This window comes from Hemiscyllium ocellatum, chromosome 11, assembly GCF_020745735.1.
Source record: "Hemiscyllium ocellatum isolate sHemOce1 chromosome 11, sHemOce1.pat.X.cur, whole genome shotgun sequence".
Classification (NCBI taxonomy): Eukaryota; Metazoa; Chordata; class Chondrichthyes; order Orectolobiformes; family Hemiscylliidae; genus Hemiscyllium; species Hemiscyllium ocellatum.
Genome location: NC_083411.1, coordinates 38126861 through 38139280, shown reverse-complemented (window position 1 = coordinate 38139280; position 12420 = coordinate 38126861). Strand labels below are relative to the sequence as shown.

Here is a 12420-nt window from a genome sequence, read left to right as displayed (position 1 = left end):
TGTACACAGATCTCTGAAAGTTGCCACCCAGGTAAATAGTGCTGTGAAGAAGGCATATGGTGTACTGGGCTTTATTGGTAGAGGAATTGAGTTCCGGAGTCCTGAGGTCATGTTGCAGTTGTATAAGACTCTGGTGCGGCCTCATCTGGAGTATTGTGTGTAGTTTTGGTCGTCATACTATAGGAAGGATGTGGAGACACTGGAACAGGTGCAGAGGTGGTTTACCAGGATGTTGCCTGGTAGGAAGATCGTATGAGGAAAGGCTGAGGCACTTGGGGCTGTTCTCATTGGAGAAAAGAAGGTTTAGGGGAGATTTGATAGAGGTGTACAAGATAATTAGGGGTTTAGATAGGGTTGACAGTGAGAACCTTTTTCCGCTAATGGAGTCAGCTGTTACTAGGGGACACAGCTTTAAATTAAGGGGAGGTTGGTATAGGACAGATGTTAGGGGTAGATTCTTTACTCAGCGGGTTGTGAGTTCATGGAATGCCCTGCCAGGAGCAGTGGTGGATTCTCCCTCTTTATGGTCATTTAAGCGGGCATTGGATAAGCATATGGAGGTTATTGGGGTAGTGTAGGTTAGGTAGGCTTCGGTCAGCGCAACATCAAGGGCCGAAGGGCCTGTACTACGCTGTATTTTTCTATGTTCTATGTTCTATTGGGTCCCTGGAAACAAGTTGTGACCTCAGGAATGCTTTTCTATGGCTTTGCAGTTGAAAGCAGCTGGCAACATTCTGGATGTTCCATTGGCACGGATCGAGAGGGCTATGTGCAGTGTGACTAGCAGCAGAGTGATGTCACAAATTACAAGGTGAAACAATAATGATGAATGATGAACCTAGTCCATCTTAAAAATAAACCAAAAATATACAACTTCCATTTGGAAGCGGAAAATGAATTTCTGTTCACAAATGTTTTTAAAAAAAGAGGGTGTTCCTTGTGTGTCACCAACTTATATTGATAAGTTAAAGGGAGAGTTTTAGGATGACAACACCAAATGCTGTCCAGTAAAGTCCAGGATAGCTTTTGTTGGTACAGCACGTGCCGGACAAAGATGGTTGACCAGTTGAAAGCCAGTTTTGAAAGGTCAACAGTCGTTTTTACTCTTAACCAGCAACAAAAGGTAAGCCTGAATGATGCACTGTTTTGCATTTGTGTTTTTCTGGCAAAAGGCAAGAAACCAGATAGTGAAATAATGTAAAAGAGACAAGGTCCCTCCATGAAACAGGCAGGAAGTGCTGTTCTCTTTCACAACGATAAGTAGACGTACAGTAGACAGGGTGTGCTGCTTTCTATAACAAAGGCAGGGACTCTCCATAACACAGACAGGGAGTGGTGCACTCAAAAACAAAGCTAGGGACACTCCAAACCAAAGATTGTATTGTGGTACTGTCTCTCCATTTTTAAAATCCTCGAGTAAAGAAGTAAAAATGACAGTTCAGAGCATGTTGCTTGGTGCTTCAAGTGGCATAATGAGTAGAAAATATGTTCAAGGATGTATTGCAGCAATTATAGTAGGACTGTGAATACTTCTCACTGCTGTTTAATGAATCAATTGGCTTGACTGACACAGCCCAGCTGATTGTTTTTGTTTTAAGGACATAAGAGATAAGATGATCTTCACTCCCTTTTGCCCCTTAAAGAGAAATTCAAAAAATACATGTTTTGAGGAAATATTCCACTCGAGAAGATGGTTCCCATTCCCAATTGATGCTTCATTAGCCATACTGGACACAAATGCAGACTTGTTGCATTTTGTGGAAATGATCCCAATTTCCCCTCTTTTTTTTGTTCAAAGTATCACTGTACCACCCACAAGTAAGCATTGTCAAATAGTTATAACTTTTGTCTTGTGATAAATGTTATTCTTAAGAAACCTTCAGTGAATTGATCATATGCTGATATGAGGGGATGGCCAGGAGGATCTTTAGGTCTGATGCCTGAAATCATCACTTTTTTTAAGATCAAGGTGTAAAGTGTGCAGTGAGCTGTCAGACGATATGTGGTCATTTGCCTTGAGTTCCTTACAGATATAACATTAAAACTGAATGAGCTGAACTGTGAATTGCAGGGAAAGGGCAGACACTTAACATATGATCAGTACTGGAAATGTACTCCGATTGAAACTGGATCTGTGGCCCTCCCAGTAAAAAGTAAAATGCTACAATATTCCCAAGTCTAGAGAAAATACTAGCAAAAAAAAACCAAAGGCAAAAAAAAGGTTCCATCCAGAAAATACATGTGCGCGCCTGAGGGTGTTAGAGGGATTCAGCATGTGATTTCGCAAATTCTACTTGGTAGAACAAATAGTCATGGTTTTCTCAAATTGAGTCCTTCACCTTGATCAGGTGGACCAGTGGATCAAGGAGTGGCAGATGAAGTTTAATTTAGATAAATGTGAGATGCTGTATTTTGGAAAGGCAAATCAGGGCAGGGCTTACATACTTAATGGCAGTGTTGCTGAATAAAGAGATCTTGGCGTGCAGGTTCATAGTTCATTGAAAGTAGAGTCGCAGGTAGATAGGGTAGTGAAGAAGTGTTTGGTGTGCTTTCCTTTATTGGACAGAGCATTGAGAATAGGAGTTAGGAGGTCATAGAGATGTACAGCATGGAAACAGACCCTTCGGTCCAACTTGTCCATGCCGAACCGATATCCCAACCCAATCTAGTCCCACCTGCCAGCACCCAGCCCATATCCCTCCAAACCCTTCCTATTCATATACCCATCCAAATGCCTCTTAAATGTTGCAATTGTACCAGTCTCCACCACATCCTCTGGCAGCTCATTCCATACACGTACCAACCCCTGCGTGAAAGTGTTGTCCCTTAGGTCTCACTTACACCTTTCCCCTCTCACCCTAAACCTATGCCCTCTAGTTCTGGACTCCCCGATCCTAGGGAAAAGACTTTATCCTATCCATGCCCCTCATAATTTTGTAAACCTCTATAAGGTCACCCCTCAGCCTCGGACGCTGCAGGGAAAACAGCCCCAGCCTGTTCAGCCTCTCCCTATAGATCAAATCTTCCAACCCTGGCAACATTCTTATAAATCTTTTCTGAACCCTTTCAAGTTTCACAACATCTTTCTGATAGGAGGAAAACCAGAATTGCATGCAATATTCCAACAGTGGCCTAACCAATGTCCTGTACACCAGCAACATGATCTCCCAACTCCTGTACTCCATACTCTGACCAATAAAGGAAAACATATCAAACGCCTCCTTCACTGTCCTATCTACCTGCGAGTCACTTTCAAGGAGTTCTGAACCTGCACTTCAAGGTCCCTTTGTTCAGCAACACTCCCTCGGACCTTACCATTAAGTGTATAAGTCCTGCTAAGATTTGCTTTCCCAAAATGCAGCACCTCGCATTTATCTGAATTAAACTCCATCTGCCACTTCGTAGCCCATTGGCCCATCTGGTCCAGATCCTGTTGTAATCTGAGGTAACCCTCTTCGCTGTCCACTACACCTCCAATTTTGGTGTCATCTCCAAACTTACTAACTGTACCTCTTATGCTCGCATCCAAATCATTTATGTAAATGACAGAAAGTAGAGGGCCCAGCACCGATCCTTGTGGCACTCCACTGGTCACAGGCCTCCAGTCTGAAAAACAGCCCTCCACCACCACCTCTGTCTTCAACCTTTGAACCAGTTCTGTATCTAAATGGCAAGTTCTCCCTGTATTCCATGAGGTCTAACCTTGCTAATCAGTCTCCCATGGGAAACCTTGTCGAATGCCTTATGGAAGTCCATATAGATCACATCTACTGCTCTACCCTGATCAATCATCTTTGTTACTTCTTCAAAAAACTCAGTCATGTTGTGGCTGTACAGGCCATTGGTTAGCCCACTTTTGGAATACTGCGTACATTCTGGTCTCCCTCCTATAGAAAGGATGTTGTGAAACTTGAAAAGGTTGAGAAAGGATTTACAAGGATGATGCCAGGGTTGGAGAGTTTGAGCTATAGGGAGAGGTTGAATAGGCTGGAGCTAATTTCCCTGGAACATCAGAGGCTGAGGGATGCCCCTTATAGATACTTTTAAAATCATAAGGGGCATGGATAGGGTGAACAGCTAAGGTCTTTTCACCAGTTGAGAGAGTCCAAAATTAGAGGCCGTAGGTTTAAGGTGAGAGGCGAAAGACTTAAAAGGAACCTAGGTGGCAAGTTTTTCAGAGTGTAGTGCATGTATGGAATAAGTTGCCAGAAGAAGTGGTAATTACAACATTTAAAAAGCATCTGGATGGGTATATGAATAGGAAGGGTTGAGAGGAATATGGACCAAATGCTGGCAAATGGGACTAGATTTATATAGGATATCTGGGTGGCATTGAAATTGGATCGAAGGGTCTGTTTCCATGCTGTCTATCTCTGACTCTATGCAGAGATCTGTTTTTAGTATAGAGTATAATGCAAATTCCCTGTTGTTCATTTTGTTTTAGCACATATAAAACACTACCACAAACAAAAATAACTGAATTCCCAAATGTTTGCTCCAAACTTAGATGGATACTATAAGATCCTATAAAACACTGTCAAATTTCTTTCAGAATCTTTGTTTACGTATCTAGCTACGTGTTTTATAAGTAGAACATTGTTTTTTTTTATTTAAAGCAGTACAAACAAAATAAATGCTTTGTTGCAAGAAAGACCCTCACACTAGGGAGTCAGGGGGATGAGTTGAGTATGGTTGCCATTACAAAAGAGAAAGTACTAGAAAAGCTAAAAGGTCATAAAATTGATAAATCTCCTGGTCCCTTCTGAGGGAGGTGGCTGAGGAAATAGTAGAGGCGTTGGTTGAGATCTTTCAAAAGTCACTGGAGTCAGGGAAAGTCCCTGATGATTGGAAGATCGCTGTTGTAACCCTCTTGTTCAAGAAAGGATCAAGACAAAAGATGGAAAATTATAGGCCAGTTAGCCTAACCTCGGTTGTTGGTAAAATTCTAGAATCCATCATTAAGGATGAGGTTTCTAAATTCTTGGAAGAGCAGAGTCAGATTTGGTCAACATGGATTTAGTAAGGGGAGGTCGTGCCTGACAAACCTGTTGGAATTCTTTGAAGAGGTGACAAGTCGGTTAGACCAGGGAAACCCAGTGGATGTGGTCTATCTAGACTTCCAAAAGGCCTTGGATAAGGTGCCACACAGGAGGCTGCTGAGCAAGGTGAGGGTCCATGGTGTTCGAGGTGAGATACTGGTATGGATTGAGGATTGGCTGTCTGACAGAAGGCAGAGAGTTGGGATAAAAGGTTCTTTTCGAAATGGCAGCCGTGACAAACGATGGTATTGGGGGCAAAGTACTAACTTGGATTGAAAGTTGGTTGGCTGATAGGAAACAAAGAGTAGTGATAAACGGCTCCATTTCGGAATGGCAGGCAGTGACCAGTGGGGTACCACAGGGATCAGTACTGGGACTGCAGTTTTTACAATATATGTTAATAATATAGAAGATGGTATTAGTAATAACATTAGCAAATTTGCTGATGATACTAAGCTGGATGGCAGGGTGAAATGTGATGAGGATGTTAGATTACAGGGGGACCTGGACAAGTTAGGTGAGTTGTCAGAAGCATGGCAAATGCAGTTTAATGTGGATAAATGTATGGTTAGCCACTTTGGTGGCAAGAACAGGAAGGCAGATTACTACCTAAATGGAATCAATTTAGATAAAGGGGCAGTACAGAGAGATCTGGGTGTTCTCATACACCAGTCAATGAAGGTAAGCATGCAGGTACAGCAGGTAGTGAAGAAGGCTAATAGCATGCTGGCGTTCATAACAAGAGGGATTGACTATACAAGCAAAGAGGTTCTTCTGCAGCTGTACAGGGCCCTGGTGAGACCACACCTGGAGTACTGTGTGCAGTTCTGGTCTCCAAATTTGAGGAAAGACATTCTGGCTATTGAGGGAGTGCAGCTTAGGTTCACGAGGTCAATTCCTGGAATGGCGGGATTACCTTACACTGAAAGACTGGAGCGACTGGGCTTGCATACCGTTGAGTTTAGAAGACTGAGAGGGGATCTGATTGAGACATATAAGATTATTAAAGGATTGGACACTCTGGAGGCAGGAAACATGTTTCCGCTGATGGGTGAGTGCCGAACCAGAGGACACAGTTGAAAAATACGGGGTAAACCATTTAGGACAGAGATGAGGAGAAACCTCTTCACCCAGAGAGTGGTGGCTGTGTGGAATGCTCTGCCCCAGAGGGCAGTGGAGGCCCAGTCTCTGGATTCATTTAAGAAAGAGTTGGATAGAGCTCTCAAGGATTGTGGAATCAAGGGTTATGGAGATAAGGCAGGAACAGGATACTGATTAAGGATGATCAGCCATGATCATATTGAATGGTGGTGCAGGCTGGAAAGGCAGAATGGCCTACTCCTGCTCCTATTGTCGATTGTAGACCGCAGGGTTCAGTGTTGGGGCCGCAGCTGTTCACGTTATATATTAATAATCTGGACGAAGGGACTAGGGACTAGGGGCATTCTAGCGAAGTTTGCCGATGATACGAAGTTAGGTGGACAGGCAGGTAGTACTGAGGAAGTGGGGAGGCTGCAGAAGGGTCTAGACAGTTTGGGAGAGTGGTCCAGGAAATGGCTGATGGAATTCAATGTGAGCAAATGCGAGGTCTTGCACTTTGGAAAAAAGAATACAAGCATGGATTACTTTCTAAATGGTGAGTAAAATTCGTAAAGCCAAAGTACAAAGGGATGTGGGAGTGCTATTCGAGGATTCACTAAAGGTAAACATGCAGGTTGAGTCTGGATTAAGAAAGCAAATGCAATGTTGTCATTTATCTCAAGAAGGTTGGAATATAAAAGCACCGAAGTGCTACTGAGACTTTATAAAGCTCTGGTTAGGCCCCATTTGGAGTACTATGTCCAGTTTTGGTCCCCACACCTCCGGAAGGACATACTGGCACTGGTGCATGTCCAGTGGAGATTCACACGGATGATCCCTGGAATGGTAGGTCTAACATACGAGGAATGTCTGAGGATCCTGGGATTGTATTCATTGGAGTTTAGAAAATTAAAGGGAGATCTAATAGAAACTTACAAGCTAATATATAGCTTGGAAAAGGTGGACGCTAGAAAATTGTTTCCGTTAGGTGAGGAGACTAGGACCCGTGGACACAGCCTTAGAATTAGAGGGGGTCAATTCAGAACAGAAATGCGGAGACATTTCTTCAGTCAGAGAGTGGTGGGCCTGTGGAATTCATTGCCGCAGAGTGCAGTGGAGGCCGGGACGCTAAATGTCTTCAAGGCCGAGATTGATAAATTCTTGATGTCATGAGGAATTAAAGGCTACGGGGAGAATGCTGGTAAGTGGAGTTGAAATGCCCATCAGCCATGATTAAATGGTGGAGTGGACTCGATGGGCCGAATGGCCTTAGTTCCACTCCTATGTCTTATGGTCTTATTATTTCAGAAATGCTATGAGACAGCCTTGTTCAGAAACAGCATGTTCAAACGTTTGTGACATTGAGAAATTGTTTTCTTAAGAGTTTTGCCGACAGAAAGTTAATTGCACCAAAGTTCAGCTGAAAAACAGAACCTTTTTGCTTGGCCACAAAGTCATCTTATTGCATGTTCTCTGAAATATCAAAACTGTTTCTTGGTCAACTCTGCCAACTCCATCACTAGAGTGGGTGCTGAAAACAAGTGCTGCGTTATTCTACAGGGTTTAAAAATTCTTTATAAGTATATCATTGACAAATCCAGCTTTGTTGTTACTCTGCGATTACCCCTGACAAGTTGCTGGTAACTGCTGAAGTCTATCCTGTGTAACTCACAACTGTGTTTTAAAACATCTTCACAATTTGCAATTTAAAGTTTTTTTTCAATGATATTATGTTTTTCTATATATTCACAAATTATTATTGATTTTAATTAAAAAATCTATATTCTCCTAAAATCAATAAATCATTAAAATTATGTTATCTATTACATCATGTAATCTTCTCTTGCAGAAATATCATTTCTGTAACACTGATTATGGGAACAATGAATTTGCATTGCATTGTCTCTTAAATCTACACAGACACACCTATTGGGAGAAAGTGAGGACTGCAGATGCTGGAGATCAGAGTTGATAGTGTGGTGTTGAGAAAGCACAGCCGGTGAGGCATCAGGAATGAAGAAAGGCTTTTCTGATGAAGGGCTTATGCCTGAAACATCGATTCTCCTGCTCCATGGATGCTGCCTGACTGGCTGTGCTTTTCCAGCACCACGCTCTTGACACAGGCATACTTATTGCATAGCAGCATCTACTTCTGACTTATCTCTTCTATAGTTATCTGTGTTTTAACATCTGTCATTTGTCTGACATTCATGGTTTACTGATTTTACTTGCCTCTTGAGTCCTGTATTACCAAAACTCAAAGCAGCTGTTGTTGTTCCCAATCTTTCCCAACTCCAATCTTCATTTACACTGTAGAGATTCAGCTTCAGACCTTAGCATTTTCAAGGTTAAAAAAAACTTATTTAAACCTTTTTCATTTTTTGTCATCGTCAACCACACCATTTCTCTCAAGACCAGGACCATGAGTGCTTAATTATTCATTCTTGGATGTGAGCATTGCTGACCAGCTCAACATTGTTCCCCATTTTTAATTGCTCTCAAGAAAATGCTAATAAACTGCCCCTTCGTTGGGCAGTGGTTCATTAAGGCAGTTCATTAGCATCTTGATGGTGAACAGATGAACATGGAGCAGGGGTAGACCATTCTGCTCCTCTAGCCTGCTGCAAGCACTTAGTCGGATCTTAGCTAACCTGGCTGCTCTATTTCAGTTTTTAGTTCGTGGTAATCAGAGGATGTTGCTAATGGAATATTTAGAAGTGCTAATGACTTTGAATATCAAGGGGAGATTGTTAAGTTCAGTTTTTTGGGAGTTAATCATTATCCAGTATTGAGTGACATCAATGTTATATACCACTTATGAGCCCAATCCTAAATGTTTTTGTTACATATGGAATTAGCTGCTTCAGCATCAGTTTTAAATAGAAGGATGAAGAATCATGAAATAATTGAATCAAATAGAATCAGATAGGCAGCAAAATCTATAGAGTGAATGCAATTAAGGAAGCAAAAGAGATTGTCTGGGAAATGACAGACACAGTGTTAACTGACTTTGCGATGAGCAGTGACTTGGACTGAGAAGTTGGACTAAGATCATTCTGAAAGGGCTCCTACTTATTGAGTACAGAGTATGATTTTTGCATCTGATGTTGAAATGGCATAATGCACTTTTGCTCAAAACGTGTGACGTCAGTTCAATATTGAAACTGCTGATGTTGTGATGACACAGGGACCCCCAAAGTACTTCCAGTACAAGCATTTTGAACTTTTAATTATAAGATGCATTTAAGGCATGTAACCAAAAGATGACTGCAGATGTAAATTCAGTGGCTGCCCTTCGAGAGGAGCCAGAATGTCGCATGACGACAAGGTATAAAGGAAGCTTCAAACGGGTCACTTAAAAGAGAGAAAATACAGTACAAGCTGAATACAATCAGCAACAATTGACAAGTTTTGTTACTTCTCCCTTCGAGAATACGTAGAAATACAGGTTAAAGGCCAGTTCAACTCTGGTCTATATGTGCCAATAGAAGAAAATGTGCTAGTAAGCTGAGACATTCCTGTGTGGCAGTGGAATGAGGTACTTATTTGTACTCGGCTGGGTTCGAGCACTAATATGCTGTGAAAGTCGCATTCAAAGAACCACTCATTAGTCATTTCTTCAGTGGATGTAAAGGGTATTGTAAATCACCGTCAAAAATAAGAAGACAAAAGAATTTTAAAGAACCTGTCATGTCAGAAATCCCAATACTGACTGCTTAACTATCAATGTTCCAATATCTCCTTTCCACTACCTGTAGACATAGATCCATGTATCTTTTCAACTGTATTTTTTTTTGTACTTCTCCTTTCTAACCTCTGTGTATGTGTGTTTCATTTATGTTTGTTCTCTCTTCTCTTCTAGTAACAAGAAATGACATTTTTAACTCCAGTTTGGTTAAATTGGCTCCTTTTGAAGCAATTTTATTTGGTCTGGGTGAAAGGTATACATGAGGGAAGTGATCCTTTTCTAAATTAATTCTTGTGATCACAGCAGGGTGCGGGTGAATAAAGAAGGGGAACCAGCTCATCTATCCTCATCTGTGAGCTTGACAATTTGGGGTATCTAGAAAAATGATCAGGTTTGGGAACCTTACCCAGAGTCTGTCACACAGACGGTAATGAGATTAAAATAGATTCTATGATGCTTTTCATTAGGAAAACACTGTGCATGTGATTTTGTTATCATAAAACACCGGTTACATCTAGTGCTGCGTGGAAACCTGTGTTTAACGAGAGAGTATTTGCATTTTTATTTAAAGAGCATGTAAATTTTAACTTTGGTCTTTCTGAACTGAATTTAAGTTTTCTGGGTAGTTTTGTTTATTTCGGGAAGCTTTTTTTTAATGGACCAGCGATTTACTGATACGATTTACCCCAATGGATTGAAAATTAGTTTAAAGTTATTATCATTACTGGAGGTGACACTGACACTAGGGTCAACGTCTTGGTTTTTCTTTGCATCATTCTCTCTGGATCAGTAAGCACATTCAGTAAACGAACCACTGACCCAATGTGTTAATTTTGCATTTATAGTTGACACCTAAATGTTTAAAGTTGTCAAGTATAGTCAGACTCCAGTAAAGGACTGAGAATCATGCATTATGGGATGATCCATCCTTCACTAGAGACCCTGAATGAAGGCACACCTGCTCTATGCTGCTAACCAGGAGTGATTAGGTGCAGGAAGTAATGATCCAACAATTCCCTGTGCAAAATGGTAGATCTATCTTTGTTAGTATACCAGCCATCACTACCCTGCTGACTCTCCTGTGAATCTCTGGAATCTTTTGTCTTTCCCCAGGTACAAACAGAAAATTTACTGCTTACAAAACAGCCACATTGCTCCAGAAACATTGCAGTCAAAGGATACCAAACTTTTTTTTTGTTTCCTTGGTCATTTGCTGCTTCAGTTGTCCATCATCATCTTGTTTGCCCAGTAGACTTGGAACAAAAGCCATTTTTAACGAAGATCCAGGATTGAGAGTCAGGTGTACAGGGTTTCCTTTACATACCCATACTGGCTGTGGACAGCTATTATTAGTTTTGCCTGAAGTTCTCATGTTGAATAGATTTATTTTCCAGTAGCATGAAGTCAGTGCTAATAGCCAAGTGTTTTGAATAAGCTCCTAAAAAGGCAATCAAAGAAACCAGTTCCTCAATCTTTTTGAAAGATATTTCTTTGAGGACTTTACTGCATATTTTAACTTTAGTAAGCATCTACTTTCTTTTTTTTGCTAATACTTGCACCTTATATCTTTGTTAATAACTCAATCCAAATCATTATTAACTCAAAATCAAATACCTGAAATATAGACTTTGAAATATAGATTTGTCTTTTGAAAAGTTGAATGCAACCTTAAGACAATTAACTGCAGAATTAGTGGGCGGCACGGTGGCACAGTGGTTAGCACTGCTGCCTCACAGCGCCAGAGATCCGGGTTCAATTCCCGACTCAGGCGACTGACTGTGTGGAGTTTGCACGTTCTCCCTGTGTCTGCGTGGGTTTCCTCCGGGTGCTCCGGTTTCCTCCCACATTCCAAAGATGTGCGGGTCAGGTGAATTGGCCGTGCTAAATTGCCCGTAATGTTAGGTAAGGGGTAAATGTAGGGGTATAGGTGGGTTACGCTTCGGCGGGTCGGTGTGGACTTGTTGGGCCGAAGGGCCTGTTTCCACACTGTAAGTAATCTAATCTAAAAAAAATTGTAACAATATAGATATACAGTCTAATAGCAAACTAGGAACTGCAAAGATTATCCAGTAGTTTTGGTTGTATTGGAGGTTGGAAATGTATTTGAAGTAGTTCTAGCACTTGGCCATTATTTCTCCTCAGGCTAAGCCACAAATGCCAGTAGGCAATGCAGAGATCACTCTAAGGATGATGTTTCTTATGAAAAGAATTTCTCTCTCTATTTTAGATGTGATTCACAAAACAATTCAAATGTTTTTGCCTGTGGAGAGTCTCCTGATTTGCTACATGGCTAAAAAATGTGAAATTTCTGCAGAGATTCTGTTGAAATTATCATCAAATCATAGAATCCTTACAATTTGGAAACAGGCCATTCAGCTCATTGAGTCAACACCAAACCTCTGAATACCATCCCACCCAAATCTACCCCCCCACCAACCTTTTCCCTGTAACTCCGCATTCTCCATGGCTGATCCACCTAACCTGCATATCTTTGGACTGTGGGAGGAAACCAGAGTACCTGGAGGAAGCCTACACAGAGAATAGCAGAATGTGAAAACTCCACACAGATAGTTGCCAGAGGGTGGAAACAAACCCAGGTCCCTGGCACTGTGA

General features: G+C 41.5%; 1 protein-coding gene across 5 annotated transcripts in view; it reads left to right on the top strand.

Moving 5' to 3' along the window:
- Positions 1 to 12420, top strand: part of LOC132820173 (V-set and immunoglobulin domain-containing protein 4-like) — a 47246-nt gene that overhangs the window by 24154 nt on the left and 10672 nt on the right. Inside the window, exon 4 of one of the 5 annotated variants that reach the window (XM_060832136.1) lies at positions 714 to 811. The exons of the other annotated variants lie outside the window; for them this stretch is intronic. Coding sequence (XP_060688119.1) covers positions 714 to 784 — 71 coding nt within the window. The 3' untranslated portion in view covers positions 785 to 811. The remainder of the gene's footprint in view (positions 1 to 713; positions 812 to 12420) is intronic. 5 annotated transcript variants of the gene reach the window in all.